The sequence below is a fragment of the Marmota marmota genome, unplaced genomic scaffold (genome assembly GCF_001458135.2).
Source record: "Marmota marmota marmota unplaced genomic scaffold, marMar, whole genome shotgun sequence".
Lineage (NCBI taxonomy): Eukaryota > Metazoa > Chordata > Mammalia > Rodentia > Sciuridae > Marmota > Marmota marmota.
Window position 1 is genome coordinate 52,970,225 of NW_026000174.1, and position 27,877 is coordinate 52,998,101.

Below are 27,877 nucleotides of genomic sequence, written 5' to 3' on the forward strand. Positions count from 1 at the left end.
CCATGCATGCTAGGCAAACATTCTACTACTGAGCCACAACCCCAGCCCCAGCTGGAAAGTCTTTTACAAGTTCTTCTGTAGCTTAGATCTGGAATACATTAAGCACCACTAAGATATGTAAAAATATTGACTGTCTTTAAACTTCCAAATTAGCAACCATAACTTACTGGTTAGGATAGGTGCTGCCACAGTTTATCCCAACCTCCCTTCAAACCGGTGATGGACTAGGAAATGAAGAAGAATGGCTTAGGCAGGAAAGGGGGTCAAGAACCTACAACGAAAGGAGACTACTTGCTTTGACCTTGTGTTATTGGAGAATGACTTACTTATAGAAGTAGTACATTTCATCATAATTGTATTCATTTTAGCTGCTTTTCACTGTGCAATTGTGAAACTATAGATAATCTGCAGATAGGGCTTTGGAGACGGAAATTGTTGGGCATCAGATTGGTGCAGGACTGGAGTATTGGACAAGGTACCTTCAGCAGCTCTTTCCTGACCCAGAAAGACTTTGATTTGAGTTTCAGTATGATAACTAAATCTGTTAAGGATGGGAGTGCAGAGCACATGGTTCCCAACCATTTTCCCCCCATTTCTAGAATCCTAAGACTTGGGTCAGCACATAAGCATTGGCATTTGGACATAAGCTCTCCCAGGCCTCATATTCTAATTCAGCCATTATTCTTGTAGTCCAGCCTCTTAGCAAGTTACTTTGTACTCCTTTTCATTCATTCATAGTCATTAATTCATGAGTCAATGAACTGGAGTTACAACAATGAATAAGGAAAGCTACACTACATTATTTATATAGTATAATATTCTAGAAGGAAGGGCAGGTGTAATAAGAGGATAAAGGGGAAGGGGCAGTTGATTCAGGGAGAGATCATGATGACCTTCCCTATTCAGTGGGATTCCAGAAATATTCAGGAAGTAGATGAAGAGGACTTTGTGAGAGATTGCAGGTGGGATGAAAAAGAGGGAACTCATGGATGACTTCCAAGTTTCTGGGCTTCAGTGTTCACCTCAATAATACCACTTACTAAAATGAAGACTTCTGGAAGAGGAGTTTTTATGGGAGTGAGGATCTTTTAAGTTTGGGCTTTCTAGGAGAGCCACAATGGATTGTTAGTGTGATAGTTGGACATGTAGGTTTGCAGGTCCAGTTTGGAGATTGATTATCTAAGAGTAGTAATTTCATGGAAACAGTGAGACTAGGTATCATCATATAGAGAATATAAAGAGAAAACTGAAGGTAGCTCTTTTGTGTTTCATTTCTTCAATCAAAGCCTGCCAGGAATGGATAGCATGCATGAAGGAGGAAGCTTTTTTTTTTCTTCTTTTGCCTCAATTCAGCACTGTTCAATAGAATGATTACACAAGCCACATATATAATTACAGCTTTTCTAGTAACCACATTTTTAAAAAAATAAAATGAAATAGATGAATTTAATTTTTAATAATGTATTTGATTTGAACCTGCTATAGCCAAAATGTTATCATTTGGACATATAGTCAGTATGAAAAACTTATGAAATATTTTGCGTTCTGTTTTGTAACTAAGTCTTTGAAATTTAGTGTGTATCTTACACTAACAGCACACTGCAGTCCTGACTAGCCACATGCACGGTAGGCATATGTGACAGTTGGCTGCTACGATGGACATCTCAGCTCTTGTTCATCTTGGCTGTCTCTCATCCTCAGTTTTGTGGGAGAGCCATAAATATAATTTCTAGATTTTTTTCCCAGTGCTTTAAAGCAGTGGTTCTCAGCCAAGGGCAGTTTGGCAGTGATCAGCAGCATTTCTCATTTGTCACTAACTTGGGTGGTTCTACTGGCCCCTATTGGGTAAATGTTAAGGATGCTGCTGAGCTTCCCACAGCAAATTATTATTGGCCTAAAATATCAGTAGAGCTGAGACTGAGAAACCTAGCTTTAAAGTTACTGTCATTAAACAGTTTGAGGGGCTGTGGGTGTAGTTCAGTGGTAGAGTACTTACCTTGTATTTGCAAGGCCCTGGGTACAGTCTCCAGCACCACAAAGACCAAAAAAGAAAAGCCAACCAAAAAACCCAAACAAAACTGGTTCTGATTAAATACTTATATATCTTTAAGTTTTGATGACAGATCAGTAACACAAGTAATTATAGCTAATGTATACATACTCCTTGAAAGTGTACAGTGGTACTTTGACGTATTATCTCACAAACCGGGCTCTGCCACAACTGTCTCTTCAGTCATCCACATTTATTAGGTAAAATATTATACTTATGTTGCATTATAATTTTGAAAACCATATCTGTGAGCAGAATTTTATCTTACTACTTGGTCGTATTCCAATTCTACAGTGTCTTCTCTAGTATGATCTAATCCTCTAGAATTTGTGAGGGGAGTCTGATGGGTTTTTTTATTTTTTATTTCCCCCCACCTGTACCATTACCTGGATTTCTAGCCCCCTCAACTTATTTCCCCCTCCCTTATCCCCATGTACTCTCACCTCTGCTCCTAAGGTAAAAATCATTTATTCTCCTTCCTCCTCGCTTCTTACAAATCTCACCTTTTATAGATTTCTCTAAGATATTCTGTGTATAGGTTAATTTCTAGTAAGACCTAGCAGTCCACACTATACTAAGTCATAAGATTTTTTTCCTACTGAGTATTAATGAAACTAGTAATGATAAAAAGAAAAATAAATGACCAAAATATACTCTATTTGTTTGAAGAGTATTAACCTCCAAACTATAGTCAGTGCTTAATAAAGAAAATTAATATTTTTTGAATTATAAAGGGAAATGCTAAAACCCTTTGTCATGAAAGAAACATTGTTTTCAATGAGATAAGTGGAAAGAAAACAGCCATGTATTGTATGAGTTTATCCTGAAAGGTTACCATAACTTGATGAGATTCTAAATGCTTAAGGTGGGATTCTTAATTCTATTATGTTAAAAAAAAAAACAGTAAGCATGTCTTTTTTCAGGCAAATATTAAGAAATACAGATTTAAGAAGCTTATAAAACTTCAACTATTTGGAGAAAATGACATCCTTACATCTTTGAATAAGCAAAAAATTGGTTAACAAAATATGATTGCTATAATGCTTACTTGATCCTCAGGCGAGACTCTCCTCTGTGTTCCAAATTGGTTTGGAGGGCTTTGCACAATACATTGCAGGGAGGCGAAATTTACCAAGGCCAAAGGAGTAGCCTTGGATTTGAAATATGCCACAGACAATACTTTTTTTTCAAATTCCACTACTGTGGCTTTTTTAACTTTGTAAAGGTGAGATTCTTTATTCTGGAAGGAGAAAGAAAGATCCTCTTGGAAAAATATAGTTACTTAGTTTGTGATTCAAATTTTAAAAGCTCCTATAATTTTAGTCACGCTAGACAAGAATTTTCTCAAATGTTCTGAAGGTCCTTTCCACCTAGAGTGTCAAGGTTTATGTCAGTGGAAAAATTGAGAGTATGAGTGAGTATCAGATGATCTGTGTTGTCATCCTGGCCAAGTGTGTTCAGAACTATATGTCAGCCATTGACTTCTTCTGCCCACACGCATGGCCCATGATTTTAAGAGGCCCCACTTTGACAGCAATAATATGTATCGATAGTAAAGCTGAACTAGACATTGCTGTGCCCTTTGTAAGTGATAATTGTCCCACTAATGTACTAAAAAGATAGTTTAAGGAGAGATATTCATCAGAGTTAAGATTAGTCAGTTCGCTGTGTATATTTAGGTTTCCCAAGTTAGTTTACAAAAGACCCAAGTATTAGCTACTTGGGGAAAAAGGAGTAGTTAGCTTCCAAATGGCAGATTCCCAGATAATTGTGTTGGGATCGAGAAAGGGCTTCCTTGTAGTTGAGTCCTCAGAGGATCAAAGGAAGAGGAATAGACATTGACCTAGGAGAAGGACCCAAGGGGCCACAGAACTGTGCTGAGAAAGCTTGTGTAGGATTGGTTGGAAGGAAGAGAGAGTGGGCATACTAGGAAATTATGCAGCTTCCCCTTCCAGTTGATCAAGGAAGTTAGGAATAGAGGAGAGAGCCTCACTTCTGTAGGGGGTCTAGACATATATAAAGTCTACCATTAATAACAATACCTCTGAAAAGACTGATTACAACTGTCATTTACATCTTACTGGGATTGGTTTATTCATTTGATCGTCTGTCTACTTCTTCCTGGATAGTTGCCCTGAGGAAATTTTAGTTAATGAAAGATTGGGAAAATCATTTTGAAATGGAGGATAGATTTAAGAAGAAAATTGTATTGGCAGACTTGTGATCAGTGGGGTGCTTAGATAAGGAAAAGAAGAGCAAAATAAAGTTCGTTTAGAAGGCACCAAAGATAAACTTCATGTACTTGGAAATACCACCACCCCTTTCTTTTTTTTACCACCCCAAGTGTAAGCGGAGGCCATTAGGCCAGGAGTATAGAAAAAATTGTGGGACTGTATAGGATGATAGTTTGGGGAGGGGTGGAGTTTCTCTGCCAATGCCAGTGTATGATTCTTGTGCTTTTTTGAAATCTTAAAGACACTTCTAAATCTTCCCTTTTGTAGTATTGCACAGTCACATTCTGTCACTAACCACCTAGAGTTAGCATAGATTCCACAGGTTCAAAGGCAGTTTCCAACAAGATTGTCCTCACTTCAGATGCTAGCTGTTTACGGGTCCCTAGGCCATCTGTACTTTTGACAAATTCCAGGGTCCCTGCGGTTTCCTCATGTTTGACAGTTAGCCGGGGCCTTTTACAGAGCTCAGGAAAATGCTGTATTCATGACTAAAGTTTATTTATGAAGGATACTAGCAGGCTGAGGAGCTGAGGAGACACAGAGCAGTTTGGGAGGGTCCTGAGCACAAAGCTGCTTCTGTGCCCTCGTCCTGTGAGTCGGGACACCCTCCTGCACATCTGTGCTTTCACCAATGAGAAGCGTCACCAGGCTTCAGTATCCAGAGTTTGTAATGGGATTTCATTATGTAGGCATGATTGATTAAATCATTGGCAATGTAATTGAACTCAATCCCCTGAGCTCTCCTCCCTTATCTGAAGATTGAACTGGCTCAAAGCCCCAACCCTCCAGTTTGATAGTTGGTCTTTCTAGTGACCAAACCCTATCCTGAGTCATCTTGTTAGCATAAACTCAGTTGTGATCCAAGGGTCTACCATTAATAACAAAGAACTGCTCTCACTGAGGGTATTCCGAAGTCTAGACCTCCAGCCCATTAACAGAAGTCAAAGAAATTCTTTATTATACATCACCTTTCCTTTCCTATTAAAAAGTACTTATGGGGGCTGGGGATGTGGCTCAAGTGGTAGCACATTCGCCTGGCATGTGTGGGGCGCTGGGATTGATCCTCAGCACCACATAAAACTGAAAAATAAATATTAAAAAAATTCTCTCTCTCTCTCTCTCTCTCTCTCTCTCTCTCTCTCTCTCTTTTTAAAAAAAAGTACTTATGGTGTTCAATATGATATTTCAGTGCATGGTATTCAATGGTATATCTGTCACCTCAAACATTCATTATTTTTTTGTTTTAGGATCTTTGAAAATCCCATCGGCTAGTTACTTTGAAATATACAATTAATTGTTGCCAACCGTACTGTGCTATACAACATTAGAAGTTATTCTTCCTTTCCAACTGTTCCCCTGTGCCCACTTACTATCCTCTCTCTATTCCTTTTCTCCTGCCCCAGTCTTTGGTAACCACTATTCTATTCTCTACTCCTATTTGTTAATTGATTCCATCAATCAATCGTATACTAACTCACTAAACAAGTAAAATTTCGTAGCTATAGTGGTAAATGCAACAGACATTGTTTCGGCTTTCATGGAAGTTAGCCACGGAATAAGTAGTTGGGAATGTGTTGCATGTAATGAAAGATTATGTTATTGAGAAAGTTAAAACTATCACAGATGGTCTCCCCAAGAAAGTAATGTTCAAGTTGAAACCTGAAAGCTAAGACTGAGAAGGTTTCCCTGTTGGAGAAACAGCATGCACAAACACCCTGAGTCTGTGTGCTCAGCATGTTGGAGGAACTGACAGAAGACTGCCAACCTGGAGCAAGGATTTCAAAGGGGGCAGTAGCAAGAGAGAAGTCTGAAGATTAAGCAGAGCCAGATCATGAAAGTCTTAGAAAATCAGGTTAATAAATTTGGGACTTGTTGAAAGAAAAACTTTAAGCAAACCAAATTTAACAGTTTGTTTTTTAAGCAAAGAACAGTTTGCATGTGAGGCTCAAAGAGCTATGCTCTTCAAACTTGGCAGGCAGCATTTATGGCCAGAAAATGGAAGTGAGGTACAGAGACAGCTTGACTGGTTACTGCTTCAGGTGAGCACAGTTAGATCAGCTGGCTGGCTGTGAGACTGAGACTCAGCCATTTGTTACAAAAGCATACCCCTAAGTTAGGTTTACTTACCGACTTGCATATTGTCATCTAGAGACTCAAGAGTATAGAGGACATCCTTGGGCCAAATTTAGTTTAACATACTTTATTGGAAGTATAATTAGGAAGCCACTGTAGAATTTTAAGGATGAATTGATAACATTTTAGAATTTTAGCAGGATCCCTTTTGACTTCCAAATAGGAGTAGGACACCAGTAAAAAATTGATAAGAGGACACCAGTAAAAGGCTATTTTGGCAATGAAACATAAGGTGAAGATGGTTGATATTACGAAGGTGGCAGTGGAAATGGGTAGAAATAGATGTTTAGGAAATAGACAACAACAAATAGACACCAGGATCATTTTCTGATGAGCGTCCTTATTAGAGGTCTTGAGTGAAGAGTAACAATAATAGCTTCATTTTTAAGTCATTCTTCTCAACATTCATTGAGCGTTTTTTACATGTCAGGCACCATGCTGATGAATCTTATTTAATCTTCAACAACTTTATAAGGTAGATATTAATATTTCTGTACCCATTTTACAGACAAGAACCAGACTTAGAGATTAAATTCATTTACCAAAATTAGACAACTGGTAATGAGCAACTTCCAGGTTCTGACTTGAAGAACTGGATGGCATTTCTCTAAGATAGGAAACTGGATCTTGAGTAAATTCTGTGGAGCAAAATGAGGAGTGCATTTTGGAATATGTTAAGCTTGAGAGCTGTAAGAAATCCAGGTGGAGACACAAGCAGACAGTTGGATCACTGGTACAAACATCCTTCTTTGCTAGAAGGGAGCCTTCTTTGTACTGAATGAGACAGAAGCCTGGTATAGCCAATCATAGTAAGCAGAATAGGTAAATGGGTTTACACACACACTTAGGAGACTCATCAGGAATATTTCAGGCTATGTATAATGCCTTACAGTTTCATTAGATGTATTGACTGAGATTGGATTTCTAAAGTGAGCATAAGACTTTCAGATTTCAAATTTATTTCCTTTTACTCAAAATCCACTAATGATATTAATTAAAGCAGAACCTTTAACTTAAAACTGGGTAATTAGCTCTGTGATTCAGAAATGTAAATAGAACTATAAGTCACGAAATAGATAAATGTGTTCCTGTTAGCTAACATTTAAGCCACCAACCTCATGTCATTCTTCTTTCCTCGTCCCCTCTTCCAATTATATGTATGGCAACTATTACCTACTTTTGTAACAAGGATCACAGCAATTTATAATTAGACAGTGGAAAGGAAATGTTCTGTTGTGTTGCTTCTGACTCAATCTTAATTTTTCAATTTCTGATTAAAGGCACTGCAATTTAAAGCCTTGTAAACTCTCTTTTATTTGGAAATTGCTACTCACAAGTGTATGAAAACTGTAAAGTTTGCAAAATGTTTTACATGGTGTTCCAAATATCATCTGTCAGTGTATGAACATGTGCTAGCTACAGCAATATGTTAAATAAAGCAGAGAAGGGATTTTCTTTGCATCACTTTCCACACTCTCTCTAGACTGTAAGACTAGATCCACTTGAATGCATTAAAGAGAGTAGAGGAGGAATTGGGATAAATTTGATCAGCATAAACAGACCTTCTAGTTAGCTGCTACCCAGATAGAGTTCTGTCCTGCAGAAGAACTTCTCATTTTTTAAAATATTTTTTTAGTTGGAGATGGACGCATTATTTTTATTTATTTATTTTTATGTGGTGCTGAGGATCAAACCCAGTGCCTCCCACATGCTCTACCACTGAGCCCCAGCTCCAGCCCAGAACTTCTCTATTTTGATGCTGGCCATATAAAATAGAAGCAGGGCACTTTGTTTAGGGCACAAAGTAGGAGTTCAATAAAGTTTTGTTGAATTAATGGCCACATGATAACAACTCTTCCTCAGTTTATTTAATATGTTAATATTTTCCAGACATTGGGTTAAAGATTTTATGTATATTAGCTCATTTGATTCTTAAATCCTTATCTCTATTTCCTATATAAGTATAATAACGAAACTGAGGGTGAAATCACTTGCTTCTTGTTAGAAGCTGGTGCTAGTGGAGTCAGGACTGAACCCTGGGGTTTGTGAAGTCTGTATCCTTTGGCATTTAAAAAAATTTCTTTATGGGAATTGAACCCAGGCCTCAGATGTGCTACGCAAGTGCTATACCACTAAACTATACCTCCAGCCCTTTTATAAAAATGTAAGCTAAAACATTAAGTACAGGAGGGGTCCCCCACTCTCTTTTGATATAGTCGTTATTACTGAAGTGTACATTTCAAATATTCATTAGTGACAGTAGTTTTTAGAAGCATTTTATACTAATGAACTAAGTGGTAAAACTGGATTAGTATATAGAACTACAAATGTAACTAAGATGTGATCTTATCATTTTCTGTTTTAATATCATGAGAAGGAAGTAGAGGAGACAACTTTGCATTATTAGAATTATATTTGGAAGCTCAACCATTAGGCAAAGTAAACTACATTAATTTCTTAGCTTTCTGATTAATCTAGAAAAAAGCAGGTTGATGGTCTGTGTGAGGTTAACCATATGAGTGGTTTTTCCTTTTCTAGTAAGTTATTGTTTGTTCTTCCCTCATGCCCAACCCAGATACCAAAAATCTAATTTTCTAATGACATTATATTATCTCTGGCAGCTGGTTTCAATAGAGAATTCTAGGTCCAGTAAGGTCAGCAGCAAATGACCTTAGAAGGAACAAGAATCTGGTGTATTTTTTTTCCTAAGTAAGAGATGTGGAAATGATTTTTTAAAGTTTTATCTCAGAAGTTAGAACAACATTCAGAATATCTCTGGATTTTCTGTGTCTCAAACATGAAGCACTTACACTGAGCCCAGTGTTTTTTGCAGTTCTGGAGGGGGCTGCAGAGAGCACAGCTAATCACGGCCCCTGCCAGTTCTCCCTGCCAGGGTCAACTCTAGGAGGATCACTTCTTGCCCAACCTCTCTTTCCTCTTCCCTGGGTCCTTGTTCTGGGTCTGTCTTCTCCTCTGTTCTGTCTGCCTCATCTCTTCTCTTGGATTCTTCCCAGTCTTAGAATTCCAGAGAGAAACGAATGGGAACGATCTCCTTAGTGTTCAAGGTCCTGTTCTGATTGTGGGCTAACCGTGAGGATTTGGAGCTTATGCAGATTTCTTTGTTTTCTGAAAGACAAAGAATACACAAGTGAAAGGGTTTTTTCAGGGCACTGAAGAAAATTAGATCCATTTCTGGTGCCTCACCTGAAAAATTCAGGAAAACTCACTAATAATCTACTATTTAATGCTGATTTTTAAGATAATGCCATTTAGAAGGAATTTTCACCTTTTTGAGTAACATTAGAACAACTTGTAACATTGCTTGGTGTTGTAAATCCTATAAAAAATCTTGTAAAATATAGAGATGGCATTGCCTGCACCCATTCTTAATGAGATTCAATTATAATGGGACTATTTCCATCTTTTCACTCCTACCCAAAGCCTGTTTCTTCCTTTTGCCATTCCCTAAAAGCTTTCTGCCTGCTGTTTGGTTATTGCTGCCATCTAACGTCTCAAAATAAAATTGCAGTGGGTCTGCCTTTTCCAGAAAGATTCACACTATTCTGCAGTTTATGGAAATTACTGTTGGAGGGTGTAGGGAAGTTCTAGCTTTCTCTCTGAAGGTTTGATACACAAGTGAAAGGGTTTTTCAGGGCACTGAAAAAAAATTAAAGTTGAAATTGAGTCTGCTGAAATAAATGGACAATAATAGATTAACAGGAGAAAAGGCACACAAATTCATTAATATGCACACGTGCATGGGCCCCACACAAAATATGAAATTCAAAGAAGAGCCAGATAGTTGAAGCTTAAATACCCTCTTTATAGGGGAGGGAAAAGGGGAATGTAGGCAACTTTAGAAGGGTAGGAGATGATTTTTAGGGGAGATGAATAGGCCCAGAGTACAGACAATGCCCTCGACAAAGTTACTGTAGCCTCTAGGTGTGGAGTTTGGTTTTCAGCTTCCTCCTCTGTGATGAGTTTAATCTTCCTTGGTAAATGAAATTTCAATAAGTAGATTGAAGGCAATTGTGTTCTTCTTTGGTGGATCCAGTTTAAGTAGATAAGGGAACTTCAGAAAAAAGCCTCACCCAGAATCTGCTGATTCCCAAATGCCTTTGATTTAAAATTATCAGCACTCCAAGGCACCATATTTTGGGGGATCATTTTCTGAACACCAATAAAAGCAACAGCTGTTTCTTCCTAAACTCTTGAATAATAGCACTCCAAAGTGATGACTTTTTGTGGAAAGATGATAGGTAGCATGCACCCCTTAGTAAAAGATCAATCAGTAAAGCAAGAAGGAAGTTAAGTGACCTCATGCCTAGTACAGGATAAATTGCCATTGTGACCTTCGTGTACATTTCCTCTCATAGAATTGGACTTGATGCTCTAAAAGGCCTATTCTAGCTTTAACTTTAAAAATAATATATCTGTACTTACATTAATAAAGGCATAGTTCTGTATATGGTACTATTTATTTCTTCAGGCTAAAGTTTTCAGTGTTGAGCATGTTTTCTTATAGAGAGCTAAGTTAAATAGATGTTCCCTTTTACATTGTGTGAATAGATAGCATTGATAGATTCCCTCTGTTCAATCAGCAGAGGCAGATCTGAAGACTATCTATTGTTAGTGCAGCCTGAACCACAGCAATACTTATTGCTTGCCTAGTTATTCATGAACTTCCTGAAGTTCCTGTGCCACTTGCAAAGCTCCCACAATTAAAAAACAAAAGCAAAAATTCTGACCACATCTGGATTTTAAAAGATTTATAAGTATACTGTTCAATTTTTTTTTAGCATTTTGAAATGTAGCATTAATACTTCCATAGGCTAGAAAGAAATCTGAGGATAGAAGTCTTTCTAGATATGGTAGAGTGAAGGGAAATGGGATTTGCCCTACATGTTAGATTAAAAAAAAAAATACTGAAGAACATTTACCACCTGGAAAAACCTTCCTTGAGGATTCTGTTATCTTAAACTGACTTTATAAAGAATATTTTGTTTATGTGTAGTGTTTTAATAGGTATTTTGGTTTCTCTTGGTCACATTTTAAATAAATTATTCATCCTTTATAATTCCATAGTGGTTAGGGCAAAGTCAAACGAATATAATACCTCACCTTCAACTAGCTTTGACTTAATTGTTAACAGATATTTTATAGAATTGATCCCTGGGACCCCATTGGAGGGGAAGCCTATTGAATAAACTAAAAATGAATTTGGACCTGCTGTTATGTTTAGATACTATCCCTTCTCAAATGGGCATAGATCTAATTAAATACAGTTTGTTTTGCCATTATCCTTTCTTACATATTTCAGACAGGTTTCAGTGGTCTTGTTCAAACCATCCTGACCAAATTTTGCAAGTAAAATCTGGAGACCCACAGCGCCTCAAGAGCCTGGCTTAGCTTTAACACAGAACCCTTACTGAGTTCCTTTGAACCCCTGATTTTGTTAGTCTGTTGAAAAAGTTATTGTCCGGTTACTGTAGTTACCTCTAGTTGCCTTAGTAGTAATTGAAGTTACTACTATTACTCTCAGGCTTATCTGGCACAATTGCTTGTAAGTTTTGGCAGATTGATCATAATTTACTATCTTCTTGCAAATGAACTTTTTTCCTCTAATACTTCAGTTTTATTAAACATTATTATCAGATTTTTGTTTATTATCCAATTATTACTGATTTCTGGGGGAATTGAATCACAGATGAAGATGTATGACAACTTTAATGTACTGATTAAGAACCCTTGTCTCTGAAATACAATTTTCTGAGTTTGAGTTCTGCCTTAGTTTGTTCTATGACTTGAAGTCAAATTATTTAACTGCTGTGAACTTCAGTGAGAGAGAACACATTTTTAAAAAGTAAAAATTTTTAAAAGGGAGACAATAATAGGAACTACTTAATAGAATTATTTTGATATCTAGATAGGTAGATAGATAATCCATTTCACAAGTTACTTAGTTGATACAAATGTAGAAATAGTATATTTATTTTTTTCTTTGTTTTTGGGGGCAGGAGTGGTACCAGGGTTGGACCCAGGGGTATTTAACCACTGAGCCACATCTCCAGTTCTTATTATTTTTTTATTTTGAGACAGTTGCTTAGGGCCTCGATAAGTTGCTGAGACTGGCTTTGAACTTTCGATCCTCCTACATCAGCCTCCCCAGCCACTGGGATTACAGGCATGTGCCATCATGCCCAGAAGTTTTTTAATTCCTGTATTTATTCCTTTTTTGGGATTGTCTTTGCCTTTCCAAAGTTAGAGAAAACCACAAGATAGGTAAGCATTCAAATCATGGGCCTAATTACATATGTTTGTTCAGATCATGTCAGTAGTTTTAGAGCCTCAACCTTAAGCTAGGTGACTGAGGAGTCGTGAAGCAAGGAAGACTGAGACATGACTTCAGCCTTTGATGGGTGATTTATCAGAGGTATTCAGTCTCACCTATTTTCCTGGCTGCACATAGAATCCTTCCCTCAATTCCCAGATGAAGTCAGGCTCTGCTGGAACAGGCTCCCGTAGCACTCTGCACTTTGTCATGAAATAATTGTTTGTGTTGGTTGAGCGCCTTTCTATTCCTACTAGATTGTGTACTCCATCACACGAGAAGCAGTTTCTTTCTACTTTTCCCAATGTCTAGCACATGTCTTGCCCAAAAATATATGGCAAATATTTGTGGCATGACTACACAAGCTCTTAAGAGTGAACAAAACGAGATGCATGTCATATGTGACTTATACTGCACTATGAAAACTGAAGATGTAGAGAAGAGTTTAGCAATATCTACAAATAACTGTGTTGCAGAGGGAGAGTACACATCTCTCCAGGGGCCGTGGAAAGTAAGAGGTGAGTAGAAGTCCTTTTGACGAGGGTTAGATGCTAACTAAGTGTAGAAGAAACGAAAGAAGAGACATTTGAACTGGACTTTTCAAGGGTATAAAATTTGAATAGAAAAGTGTGGGAAAAGTTACCCCAAACATAAGCAGTATTTTATATAATTGTATCATTTCTTTATAGCTTTAATCTCATTGTTTTCAATAAATCTGTAAAATGTATATTAGCTAACAATTTTGTCTTATTTCAGTGAACAATGTGGGAATCTCATATGAGTATCCTGAATACTTTTTGGAAATTCCTGACTTGGACAATGTGAGTCTTTTTTTTTTTTTTTGTCTGCTATGGTAACAAAAAGAATGCATGCAGGTCTTGGTAAGATAGTATTGTATAATGATTCAGTCTGTGAGCACTGGAGTCCAGCTGCCTGAGGTTCACACTTAACTCCTCTGTTTACTACTTGAATTCTCTGGGGAAGAACCTAACTTAGTTTCCTCACCAGTAAAATGGGCGGCTTCATAGGAATGTTAAAAAGATTGAATAAGAAAATGTTTATGAACTCATTTACACAGTGTCAGTATCAATAATAGTTCTAGTTTTATTTTTTTAGTATATCAAGACAACTCTATTTTAAGTATTAGGATTCTAAACATCAATTTAAAAATCAAATATGTTAATATCTGTCAGCATGATTGATTCAGGTAAACCATCTCTACCAGAAGGAAAACTGCGTCCCTCATATGCACATAATCCTTTAATGAAAATAAGGAATGTATGTCATTGAAGGGCTATGTAAAATTTTTTCAAACTGTTGAAAATCTTAGACTCAATAATTTCTACTCTCCATATCAGGAGAGAGGAAATTGCAAAGTGTTCTATTTATATTGGATTTAATGTGTCTTTTCACTTCCATAGTTTACTTGCATGTTTACCTTGTCTTTTGCATATTAGCATGAATTGCTGCTTTTGTTAGAAAAATACTGTAACACTAAGAGTAAGATAAACTCTGCCTTTCCACCCCAACTCCTATAATTTTTTCAAGGTCTTTGCAATATCCCATGAAACTTCCAATGTATCACAATATTACTTGAGTATATATCTAATATGATCAAATCTATATAAAATTATCTATTTTTTTCAGGCCATTAAGAAACTGATAAATATTAATATTCTTTCTGTTTGTAAGGTAAGTAGCTTTGTTAGAAATATGTCACCTTTTTGGTTCTTTCTATTAAAAATCGTGATTTGTGGTCAGATGATTTCACTTCAGTCACTTAGCATGTGTTCCATTTGAAAGGTGTGTGTTTACTTATGTTCTCAGGAAGTAGAAAGAACTGACCACCAAACAAGTATCTGTGTTATTCACTTTCTAATAACCTAACAGTTTAAGTGTCTTCTACATGCAAACCCTATAGTATGTCCTGAGACTACAAAAACAAACTTAAGCTGAAGATTGATTGACTTCATCCACCTGCTATTCATCACTGATAATTTTTTTTCATTTTGTCTCCCCTTCGATCCATTTAAATTGATAGCTTAAATGTCATGGCACAGCATTGTATGGAGAATATGGGACCATAAAGTAACGAGAGTGATGTTTGTAGAAACCTAATAGCCAAGCCTAGCTGTGAAGTGCTAAGCATGTATCATAGCCATGTCTCTTGGATATGCCAACAAAAGACAGCACAGCTGATACCTCTAAAAGGAACAGTAGCTAACAAATAGAAGTATCTCAGCACTTATTTTGTTTAGTTGTTAGCAGTAACTAAACAAAAAAAAAAAATGACCATACTTTGGTTTTATATACCAGACCAGTGAAATTCTGCCTGAGGCATAATTCCCATGAGCAATATCAGATAATATATATGTACACGTTAGTTTATATATACACTATATATGCAGAAGTATATATGTACTATATATGTGAATATATAGCATATATAACATGGTGATAACATGCTTATACATACTAATATATACTATATTATACACACACACACTAGTTGAAGGAAATAAAAAAGGTTTCATTCAGAACTCTTAATTGATCAGATAAATATAAATAAGAACTGGTTGTTAATTTTTACTTTATGGCATAGTCTTGGTATTTATTGTGAATGTTTAAGAGAAAAATTCTTTTCTTCATGTGTCCTCATGTCCTAAGAGAAAGTATAACTTTTACATGTTTGATTTCAAGTCCAAGAATCCAGGAATGTCATGCCTTGCCCAACTTTCCATGTATGGTTATCCTTCTCCCTGTAGAACGCATGTGTTGTTTGAAAGTGTTAACTAGGTTTTTTAAGGCAAAGAATGTTTGGTAGCTTGCTACTTAAAGACACCTCAGATGAATTATATTGTAAAATGACAAATAATTTTGCAAAACAAATAGTTATTCCCATTGTATCTTCTCTCTTACTGTTATTAGCCAGGCTTTTTTTCTCACTTGAGATTTGATTTAAGTGAGGTAAATCAGTAACAAGTGGATCTGAGTAGATGTGGAGCAAGACCCACATGCATAAAATTGATGCTTTAAAAATGCATCAATTTAAAATGAACTTATCTGTTTGGTTTTAAAGACATCTCCCTTATATTTGTGTAAGTGTAATCATTCTTTAATAGTCTGTATGTGGTTTCAAGATAATTAAATAACTACCATTTACTATTTATATCTGACCTTTGACATTTTACTTAACCTCTGTGCTTCAGTTTTCGTCTGTAAATTGAGGATGATAATTCTCTTCACCTCATAGAATTGTGAGAATTAAATAATGTAAAGTGTATAAAACTGTTAGAAGAGTGCCTAGAATATACAGTAAGTGCTCTACAAATGTGATTGTTGTTGTTGTAAAATGTGATCGTTGTTACACTCAGAGCTGATAAAGGTTTTTTAGTAAATATGTGTTATCATGATTTTATATTTTTAAGAAAGCAAAGTGTTTTGGGGGCTGGAGTTGTGGCTCAGTGGTAAAGCACTTGCCTCACATGTGTGAGGCCCTGGGTTCGATCCTCAGCACCACATAAATAAATAAAACAAAAGATCCATTTACAACTAAAAAGTATATTTTAAAAAAAGAAAGCAAAGTTTTTTGATCAAAATTAATATCACTTCTAGTCTGTAATTCTGTACTTTGTTATTTTGCCTTTTGAAATGACTGATGTGTACTGTTACTTTCATATATCTTTTCTGGTACATTTGGCCGAGTGTTTGAAAATAATGAGTGTTAAAACAATGCACACATGTTTCATAATATATTGTACTGAGTTAATGAGAAAATGTGTTCAAGTGTTTAAATTTTATTTGACAGAATTGTTAATACTAGCTGCAAATTTATTCTCTGATAATTGTAACTCCTCTGTCAGATAAACTATGTAGGATTCTTACTGCAGATCCAGTAATACTTTCTTTATAAGCCCCTGCTTGTCTGCCCTGGGGTGCTTGTGCAGTCAGCCTTACGGTGTAAAACCCTGGCCTCCTCTGTCCCTAGAACATGCATTTTTGGCTGGCAGTCTACAGAATACTAATGATAAAAGGCCAAGGTCTGGCCCTTAATCTGGGAGGACTAGTGAGCTTGCTCTGCACCACAGCCACAGCTGTGCCCTTCATGCAGCATCTGAACCCAGATCAGTACGTGCAGCAGCGATCACATTACGCCCTTGCTTGAAGACTACACGGTGCTGGGGGCAGGGGGTGGCAGTGGCAGTGACATTGTGGGTAAAACAGCACAAACCCAACAGCACTGTGAAGTAACTTGTATTTGATAAAATACAAAATGCTTCTTCCCCCTCTTCATTCTTCCTCTTCCCTTCTCTTTTTTCCCGTTGTGATGTACACTTGTTCTCGTGAAATGAGGTAGTGAAGACAGATGCTAGTTTCTTAATCGCTTGTGGGCCATATTGATGGGAACCAGGAACATCCGACGAATGGATATATGCTTAAAATTTTTGTATGCAGGCCTTTATTGAAAACCAAATCCCATTTTAAAAGCACTAAGGGAGTTTGCTATTTAAGATATTTCTTCACTATGCCAAATAATCAGCCCTTGATTGATTTTTAGTATGAATCTGAATTTTCCTGAACCTTTGTGATGTGCACGTTTAATGGGAAAAAAATTCAGAATTCTTGGTTTATGAAATCAAAGATTCATGGAATTAAGCTAGTATGGAAGTCAATATGTTTTTATGGTGCTGTGTGAGTTGATGTGGTGTCACCTCTGCAGCACAGTTGACTAGTGGTCATTCAGATATGAGGATGGTTTGATTGGAACAGTGGGAGTGTAGTGGCAAACTAGAAGGCAAGCATTATCTATAAATGGGATTTTATGAGAATTAAATGAATCAATGCATGTAAAATGTCTAATTAGCCATAAAAAAAAATCTAGAAGGCGAGAAAACTAAGTTAGGACAGCATCGTGCAGGAATTTGAGTGTTGTGCTCCACAGAACGGAGATCATAAAGTAGAGGTAAGATGTGAGCCACCGTGTGGTTCAGAGACTTGATTCTCGTGGTGGAATGACTGGCAATAGGTATTTTATGGCATTTAAGGCATTCACCTTGGTGAAGTTTTGTGTGTGACGCTCCCAGGTTTAGGGCTCTCATGCTGCTATGATTTGCTCTATAAGATATTTTGATGAATTGCTCCTATCATTCTTTAGTTGATTATGTTGCCCAGGTCAGGGCCACATTTTTCATAGCAATGACTTTTGGAGCCCTGGAATAACTTAAAAGGCAGTGAAAAGAGGTCTGGCTACAGAATCTTAGAAGGCTTTTTTATGGTAGCTGGAGGGGAAGGGATGGCATGGGTGTCTGCAGCCTAAAACTACAATGAATTTATCAAAAAACCTTATATGAGAATGAAAATAGCCTCTTCTTACCAGCAAGAGTGGTCCAAGTTTTATTTCCACACCAAACCACATGGTAGGGATGACTGGCTGAGGAGTGTCTGAGGAGATGCTGGTGAAATCAGCTTGTCCTGGGACTTTGGGTTTGTGCCCCTAATTTGGAGGACTTGCTGAGTAAGGCTCCAGCAATTTATTGCAAGGCCTATGCCATGCCAAGAGCTCTGATCAAATTGTCTTTACGTTTCCTTCGGGTTCACATTCTCCTGTCCTGTGTGAGCAGGTCATGTGATTACAAATACCTCTTAAGTCCCACATTCCAATAGAGGAAAGATAAAAGTACACTGTCCTGAGATCAAGTGAATTGCAGGTTATCATTAGATAAGTGATGGTGATGTGTCCAGGGGTATTGCAGAAGAAATACCAGAACAGTTGGGGCTGCAGAGCACTAACGTGTAACTGTGAACAGCCCTCTTTCCATTGGATTGTTCCACTTTTTAGTCTTACCCAGTAATTTTGGCTTTATTCCTTTCTCCCCTCTCAGTGGCCTACTTAACAGGGCTTCCCCTTCCCTCAGATGCTTGGAAGCCTCATTGCTTCCCTTCCCAGTTTTGCTCTTAAATCCTTTAGGGACAGGTTCAGTGTTATTCTTCTTCCTTAAGTGGTGTAGGAGCTCTGTGTACGTGACCAGTATAGCAGGTAGACATTTCAAACTGGAAGAGAAGTCCTCCAGGTTGGGCTTTTTCTTTAGGATTTCAGATGCGCTGTGACTAAAATCTAAGGCAAATCTGGTCTCTCATCAAGAGCAATGATATTCACTCCATAAATGGTGGAGTTTTTAGACAGCTAAACCTCAGGATATTGAACCACACTCTTCTAAAATATTCCAGTTTTATCCCTGGAGGGGTTTCCATCCCATAATATTAGAGAATTTGCAAATGAAATTGTTATCTACGATTGATTACCATTGGATAAATCATAAAAAATGGGAGAGGTGTTGTAGTTCCAGAGGCAGGCAAATATATGTCTAATTTCAAACACATTGTACACTGAGCTCCATCAATCCAAAGACAAAACAGATTTTGTTTGTACCATTTGTTTCTGACTTGAGATCGCTTATTCTAACGAGTCTGCCAAATTTGGGGTTGCCTTCCTACTCCCAGCTATACAGTTGTTTGATTTTAGGACAATTTTAGGACCTCAGGACCATCAATACTTTACTCCTTTTCACATGAGCAACGTCCAAACAATATTACCTGAACTGCCTGCAGCCCCACTGTTTCAGTCAGCTTTTTTACTGCTGTGACTGAAACACCTGATCAGAACAATTGCAGAGGAGGAAGAGAAATTTGAGGGCTCACTGTTTCAGAGGTCTTGGGCAATAGAAGGCCAACTTCATCCTCAGGGCTCCAGGTGAGGCAGAATGTCATGGCTGAAGAGTGTGGGAGAGGGAAGCGGCTCACGTGGTGATCAGGAAACAGAAAGAAGGACTCCACTCTCCAGATACAAAATATATATGCCATAGCCATTCCCCAAATGAGCCACTTCTTCCTGCCATGCCCCACCTGCCTCCAGTCACCACCCAGTTAATCCCATTAGGGATTAGTTCACTGATTAGGTTAATACTATAACCCAATCATTTCTCCTCCAAACCTTCTTGCATTGCCTCATACCCGATCTTTGGAGACACCTCATATCCAAGCCAGAACACCCACTGAAGGGTGGGGGGGGGACTTTCCTTCTGATGATCCTTGAGCTGGAAGCTGCTGCTGGGCTTGGTTGATAAGGTGGAATCGAGGGCAAGGTCTTCCTATAGCTGTACTCCTTAAGAAATTTCCAGACTACCTTTCTATTTGAGAGACATAGCCAACCTTCTTTTTACTTTTTTTAGAGCAAAGAAGGAAATGAGTGGGAGTGTAACCCAAAATAAGGTTTATAAATTACTTTTTATAGTGAGATACCATTGAGTTTTGGTATTTGCTTTATTGGGAAATGGGGATGAGGAATCTCAAACAGAGCACAGTAATTGTTTTTTGTTTTTGTTTTTGTTTTCTTGATGCTGGTGCTGGAACCCAGGGCCTTGTGCATGCTAAGTGAGTGCCCTGCCACTGAGCTACATCCTCAGACCTTCAAGCAGAGCATAATTATTTATAGTTTTTCCTTTATATATTCAACCAAAGTAGGGACTTGAAAGCACATCTTGCTAGGGGTGGAGGTGGATAGGGAGCCTTCCTGATGCCTATACCTAGATTAGGTCTCTGGGTCAGTGCAATTCCATGTATCACACCACATATCTTCCCTTCCGCTCACTCAGCATTTCATTTTTAGTGTTGAGCCTCTCTGTTAGTTGTAAGCACAATGAGAATCGATAGCATGTCCCATTTCTTTCCTGCCATATCTTATCCCTTACATATGGTAGATTTAACAGATTTTTTATTTGGTTTTGTTTGGGTACTGGGGTCTGAAGGCAGGACCTGCATACGCTGGACATGTGCTCTATCACTGAGCTACATCCCCGAGCCCCAACAGATGTTTTTTGAATAAACGAGTGAATTATAAAAACCAAAAATTCTAGGTTGAATTCTTTGGGAATACAGATCATACTGATTGATTATATGTAGACTAGAAAGTTGAACTTGGATTAGCTATTGATATTTTCACTGAAGTCAACTGTAAGAATTTCCTAATCTTTGAACCTGCCAGAGTTGAATGGGCAGAAGAAGGTGAGTTCCCTTTCTGATTCTGGGTTAGGGATTACAAACCAATGGTCTGTGGGCTGGACGTGGCCTACCAATATGTTTTGTTTGGGTCAGTTTTCAAAATTAGGAAATCTCACACCGAGATTTCTGTCTTCTCTTGGGAACAGTCTGAAAATCAGGTAACACAGATCTCAATTGCTGCATACTTACAAGTGACTGGGGCTGTGCAGCCCCTGAGTATGCTAAGCAGTTAGGGCCTGCTCTCTCCAGGTACTACAGTCCCCATTAGTCCCTACTGAATGACTTACCTGTCTCATTTCTGTTACTTGTCTGCCTTTGGGGCATTTGAGTTTTGAGTTTTCTTGTTCTAGGTGAGTCCAAGTGTAGAGTCTACTCAGACTGAATACTTCCTAAATGGAGTTGATAGATTAGAATGGCTTTAACTAATCAATCATTTCCGTCTCTGTCCACTGGGCTGCTATAACAAAAAAAAAAAAAAAAAAAAAAAAAAAAAAGAAAAGAAACCTTAGAGAAGGGTTGCTTATAAAGAACCAAGATTTGTTTCTCATAGTTCTGGAGGCTAGGAAGGCCCTGTTCCTCAAAGATGGTGCTTTTTTGCTGTGCCCTCACAGTAGAAGTGGCAAACAAGCTCCCTCAGGCCTCTTTGTAAATGCACTGATCCCAAATCATGAGAGTACTTCTTCATGATGTCGTCACCATTGGACCTTAGAGTTTCACATATGAATTTTAGGGGGACATAAACATTCAGATCATCTTCTGTTCATTCTTAGGATTCTCTGAAGTCACAGTACTCAGAGTGAGAGATCCTTTGCAGCTTTTGAAATGAAGATTCACTTCATCTGTACCACTGTGTGTTTACTGTGTATCATTTACCCAGAAGTGCCTAATGCCCTGCCCATGGAGGAGATGATAACTCTGTGAATGGACAGATGGGTGAAAAGCACAGAAGCACTTTTTTTTTGGTCTGGGTTTCCCTCGGACATGTGACACAGTACCAGTAGGGGGAGCCCCGTATTAATTTGGAAATCTGTGAGAATCTGTTCAGCAGTATAATTTTATTTAATTTAGGGACTTTGCTAAGAATGTATCCCAGTACCCTGCTCCAAGAATTTAAGTTAACAACATTAAGAAACTAATAAATCATGGAAAGAAGAGTTTGAGCCTCACCACTGATCCCCACCCAAGGGAATACCTAGAATACCTTAATGAAGGTATCCCAAGTTAACACCCCGAGTCTTTTAATTCATCTTGGAACCAGCTATCTTTAGGCTCCTAAAATTTTTAATTTTTCCCTAAGGACTTAGTCCTTAGGGTCCCATAGAAATGGGCTACTTCAGACATAACCACAAAATGGTGGATTTACCAAATTATATGACAAACTACATTGTCGTCTTTCAAAAATGAAAAGTAATTGTAGATTGGTTCTGAGGTTCTTTCTAGCTTAAAGCAAAGCTAGTTCATACGAGAAATGCCTTATGTATGGATAACAAGGTAGAGATCTCTTTGAGAACTTAAGGGATCCTTCTCCTTGTGAAGTTTGTCACTTCTGGGAAGTTAGCTTACTTTGGAAAAAATTAAGACGTAGAAGCACTTAGCATATACTAGTATACTAAACTTGGAAAAGATAAGAGTATGACAATACATGTATTCTTATTTTGTTTAGGGATTATAAATTATGGCTTTAGATTCATTATTAATTGCATGTAGCCCTCTGTTATGGAAAGTTCCTTTTCTTTTATTTAATTATTTTAATGTAGATCAAACTGGGATTTATTACAAAAGAAAAAAACATTTTATATGACATGGGGTAGAATTTCAGGTAAAGTAAAATGGCAAAAAGGCTTTTTTTTTTTTTTTTTTGCCATTAAGTCTTCCACAAAGACTTAAACATTAATAAAAAGGAAAATAAAATAATTCATGGAGAACTCAAAGCACTCAAAACTTTATCTAATTAAACTTTCCACCCCCTGTGCTGTAAATATTCTGTTAGCCATATAGGTGAGATTCTAAGAATTTCTAATTAAGTTGTGTTCTTGGTACCACAGAGCTCAAATTATACAGTTTGCCAAAGGAAATTTGTGCCTTGTCATTCTAGTATGGCTTCCAGTGGAGTTGCCATCCAATTTTCCCAAACCAGGCATTGTGTAATGTCGTTGTTAGTTCTTTTCACAATTAAACTATGATTCATAAAAATTATTAACTATTTCAGTTGAAAACTTATGTAAGGTATTTGCATCTAAGAAATTGTTTCCTTCTAGTTCGTGTGGATTCATTTTCAGTTGCTTGAATTCAAATCCTGTTAAATTTAAGCAGAGGTGGACAGAGTGTCTGTTTGTGATGCCCCAGTTTTGTGTATGATTAGCCAACCTTGTCAGGCAAACTATTATACTTTATTACTTGCTTGCAACATAATGGTGACACAGGTGACAACATATGTTCTCTTATTTTATGAAAGCATCTTGAACTTTAATCTTTTCATTATTTGAATCTTTGGTTGTCTTTTGTAGCATGATATGATAGTGTTTTCTTTTTAAAAAATGACCAAATACCAGAAGTTACATGAATGCAAAAGTAATTTACTTGTATTGTATCCATTGTGATACTAAAGAGTGGGAATTTCATACAAAAAAGTGGGAAAATTTCAGTTGGCTCCTACATATTTAAGTTCCTGTTGCTAAAGTAGTAAAAAAGGGAAAAAAACTTTATTTACATTAGAGTTTTTTTTAAATATTATGGGTGCTTTTCTAACTAGAAAAGCAATGCAGAATTGTTGTCAAAATATGAGGAAGATACATGAACACTAAGAAGGAAATAAATCTTGTATAATCCCATCCACAGATGTTATATTACATTTTTTTTTTAAAAGAGAGAGAGAGAAAATTTTAATATTTATTTTTTAGTTTTCGGCGGATACATCTTTGTTTGTATGTGGTGCTGAGGATCAAACCCGGGCCGCACGCATGCCAGGCGAGCGCGCTACCGCTTGAGCCACATCCCCAGCCCTATATTACATTTTAATATAACATTTCAAGTATTATCATGGCTAGCCAGTGTAATTTTTGAGTTACGTATCACAACTAAATGATCTGATAATACCAATTTTGATTTTGTATGAGCTAATGAACTTCTTTATTTCTTGGCTAGAATATACATAGTTGTATTAGTAAATATCAGTTAATATTTCACTCTTGAAATGAAACATGTGCTTTCCCCCAAGGAATCCTAAATTTAGCTCGCATAAAGACATTTATTTATCTTTGTATATTTGTATACTTTTAACACCCACTTACATGCAAAGTATGATATCTAAGTGTGATATAACATATACTGACTTCTCCTCCTTTAGATTTTAGGTTTTTGTTGTTGGGAGGATTAATGAAATTTTAAAACTATGTATATAAATCAGGAACATTTGTTTTTCCTGCAAGAATTTGAAGTTCTCAATGTTATAGAAGTACTGTTGCAACAACTTTAATCTACTTCAGAAAGCATTGAATTAAAATTGCTTGCTGTACAATTTTGGAAACAATGTTAACATGGAAGAAACAAGTATAGAAGTCATGTTTACTACTATTTTTCTAATATTCTTAACCACTGATCTTGCAAGTTATAATAACCTTATCTTAGAAATTGTTAAGAGAAACAAAAATTTCCTGGAACAGCAATTATCACCTGCAGATGGCCTAAAATTAGCATATTGAGTTAACTCCACAAGTAGCTTATGATCTGTGAAATGGAGTTCAGATAGTGAGATTTCAGGGAAATGCTTGGTATATTGATATAAATAACCAGATATTAAGGTCCCAATCAATGTATACAAAGTAAAATGAAACTACTAATATCTTAGTTAAAATATCTTATGTAAAACTCTATGTTAAAGATAATTTTTATTTAATGTGAACATAGTGAAAGAAATCTCCACTTATGCATAGACTATTAAGAAGGATTTATGTACAAATACCCAATCAAAGAAGGCTTAAAATTGAATGTATTAAGACAATCTGATTAGAAAGAAAGATAGTTTTAGAATAGATGAAGGCATTAGTTTTATGAAGCATACAGATTTCAAGTTAACTTTTTTCAGTCTTTTCAATGTTATTATTTGACAGGTAAGGAAACAGTGTTCCATTTTCCTGCAAGGAGAAAGAACTTAGAATTTAAAAAGGGAAGCTAATGAGCTATAAGGAAGAATTTAACTTCTCTGTAAGAGAACGTGTGTCTTTGATGATGAATCATTTGGCCAGTAAGCATTCAACAAGTATTTCTGGCGCTTTGTTGTATTTGTTTATATTTACGTATGTGATGCTAAGGATGGAACCCAGTGCCTCACAAGTGCTAGGAAAGCACTGTGCTACTGAGCTACAGCCCAGCTCCTATTTCTGGGTCTTTAATATCTGAGCATCAAAAGCATTATTTCTTCCTAACTTGCGCTATTAAAACTTCTTGAGTTCTAATTCATATGTATAAAATATATATTTTATCATGTGCATACACATAAACCATCAAGAAAGCATTTAATGTTTAGCGTGCTACTTATAATTTTATAAGCAAGATTTTTGTTGTTGTTATTGTTGTTTTTTGTACTAGGGATTGAACACTGGTCGCTTTACCACTGAGCTACATCCCTGGCCCTTTTTTTGTTTTTTATTTTTATTTTGAGTCAGGGTCTCACTAAGTAGCTTTGGGCCTTGCTAAGTTTCTGAGGCTGGCCTTGAACTTGCAATCCTCCTTCCCTGAGTTGCTGGGATTACAGGTTTGTGCCACTGTGCCTAGCATGATTATATCTTATAGGGATTCATTTTGTCTCTGATCATTTTCTGGGCAATTTTTGCCATTCAGGAATGAGTCATTTAATATGGCATGCACATGGTATAAGGGAAAAAATAGTTCCTGATATATGTATTTGTATTTCCCCAATATTCCAACTAAAGGTTTTATTGTTCTTAAATGTATAAATTTGTATCTAGGAAGAAAACTGAGTTGAACTTCAAAACTTTGTGACTACTTAGTAGTATTCATATAGTACAAGGATTTCTGGCCAAAATCCATTAGCAGATCTTGTAGACTTTCCTGGTCATTCTCCAGATTGATTGCTGGCCTATAAATCTCATTTCTTCTCTTCTCTTTTGTATGGGAAAGCTAAATAGGCACTATCTACCCCTTCCAGACTTTATTTAGCAACTTACAAGTCTTGTTTCCTTAACACCAATGAACATGTATACACACACACACACACACACACACACACACCAGGTAAGGACTTCTTTATTACCACTCCTCTTCCCCATTCTGTCTCTGGTGATCTCAGGACAAAATACTTGGGGGCCCTCTTTATACATTAGTTAAGCATTATGGCCCTCTGGTGAAATATGTGAAATAGAAAAAAGTGTTTAGATACCGTTAAGAATGCATATAATCTATCTTTACCAAAAAATATCCCACAGCTGTTGACATACCTCATGTACATCTGTTTTACTAGTGTGAGAAGCTGTTCATGATATTTTATGCAAACGTAAGTTGCATGACGTATTTAACAAGTGTACATACTTTATTTCTTTATCTGTTTAATTCATTCATCCAGTAGATAACTTTTTAGAATCCATCAATTCTATAATGTATATTTTATTTTCTCACAAGTTGTATGTCTTTTTACACTCTATCCCTTCTACTGGAATTTCTTTTCTGTCTAGTGAACTTTATGTTTTAATCTGTGAAGCTCTACCTGTTTCCCAGGTATAACTGGTCCTTCTAAGCATCAGTGCCCCTATCCACTCAGAGCATCATCACGTAATGATTTATGTATGTGTCTATTCTCACATTAGATACTGAGCCCTCAACATCGAGTGTGGTTCTGGGTGATAATATGACCTCAGCTGAACCCAAGAATGACTATAACAGGACTAGGGCTTGGTGGTAAAGCACTTGGCTGGAATGTGAGAGGCCCTGGGTTCAATCCCTGAAAACTGTGAAAGAGAGAGGCTATAACATGGTGTTATTCCATTGTTCCAGGCTATAAGTTGATATGCATAGAACATTTTGAGTGACTTTTTACATCCTAGGTTTGATAAAGTAACATCAAATTTTTGATGTTGTTGTTGGTGTGGTGGTTGGTTTTTGGTACAAGGGTTTGAACCTAGAGGCACTTAACCACAAAGCTACATTATCAGCCCTTTTTATTGTCTATGTTGAGACAGGGTCTCACTAAGTTTCTTAGGTCCTCATTAAGTTGCTGAGGCTGGCTTTGAACTTGTGATCCTTCTGCCTCAGCCTTCTGAATTGCTGGGATTATAGGCATGTACCACGAAACCCAGCAAGTAACATCAAATGTAATTTCAGTTCTTTAATTCTTATCTGTATGATTATTGAGGTATTTCATAAGCAGTTTTATTGAGGGCTAAATTGTATACCATAAAACGTGCAAGTGTGTATGTAGTTCAGTGGTTTTTAGTACATTTAGAGTTGTACAGTCATCATTATGAGTTAATCTTAGAATAATTCAACTACCCCCAAGAAGATTCCAACTAAGGTATTTTAAAATATTAATAAAATTGGCCAGCAACTTCTATGTGAATAACTGAACTGGGTAACCTCAAAATGTGCCATTGTTTTTGGCTCTGGGCCATCTGGGGTGCACCATGTATGAAGGTAGGACCAGGTAGTTGGTGGTGTTGCTTCCTAAAAGGGTAGTGCAGGCTGACAATAAAGGACACCAATTCCCTTCAGGTGCTTCTCTCTGTGCTCATTCCATTATACACATTCCCTCTTTTGAGATTCAGAATATAGTAACCTGTAGTGTAGACACTTCCTTCATTGACTGCGTTGGGACACTGCAGAGAAGGAACAGCTGTCACACCAGTAGTTAGTTCAAGGGCTGGGATTAGGACTGTGATCTAACCAGGTACCACACCTGCATTAAGTAGCAATTCAGTAACTGCAGAGGAGTTACTATGTGCTTCTAGAAAGGACAAGTCTTAGGAAATGTGTAAACAATTTGAAGAGCTCTTACTTAGTCCAAGAGGAGAAAAGCTGGCTGTGCTGACAGCATAGGCTGGGAAATCAGCTCTTTCTCTG

The 27,877-nt window shown here is 37.1% G+C and overlaps 1 protein-coding gene across 1 annotated transcript in view; it reads left to right on the forward strand.

Moving 5' to 3' along the window:
* Hsd17b12 (hydroxysteroid 17-beta dehydrogenase 12) overlaps positions 1-27,877 on the forward strand; it is a 157,964-nt gene that overhangs the window by 103,626 nt on the left and 26,461 nt on the right. Inside the window, exons 5-6 of the mRNA XM_015477797.2 lie at positions 13,505-13,569; positions 14,396-14,440. Of these exons, the coding sequence (XP_015333283.1) occupies positions 13,505-13,569; positions 14,396-14,440 (110 nt within the window). The remainder of the gene's footprint in view (positions 1-13,504; positions 13,570-14,395; positions 14,441-27,877) is intronic.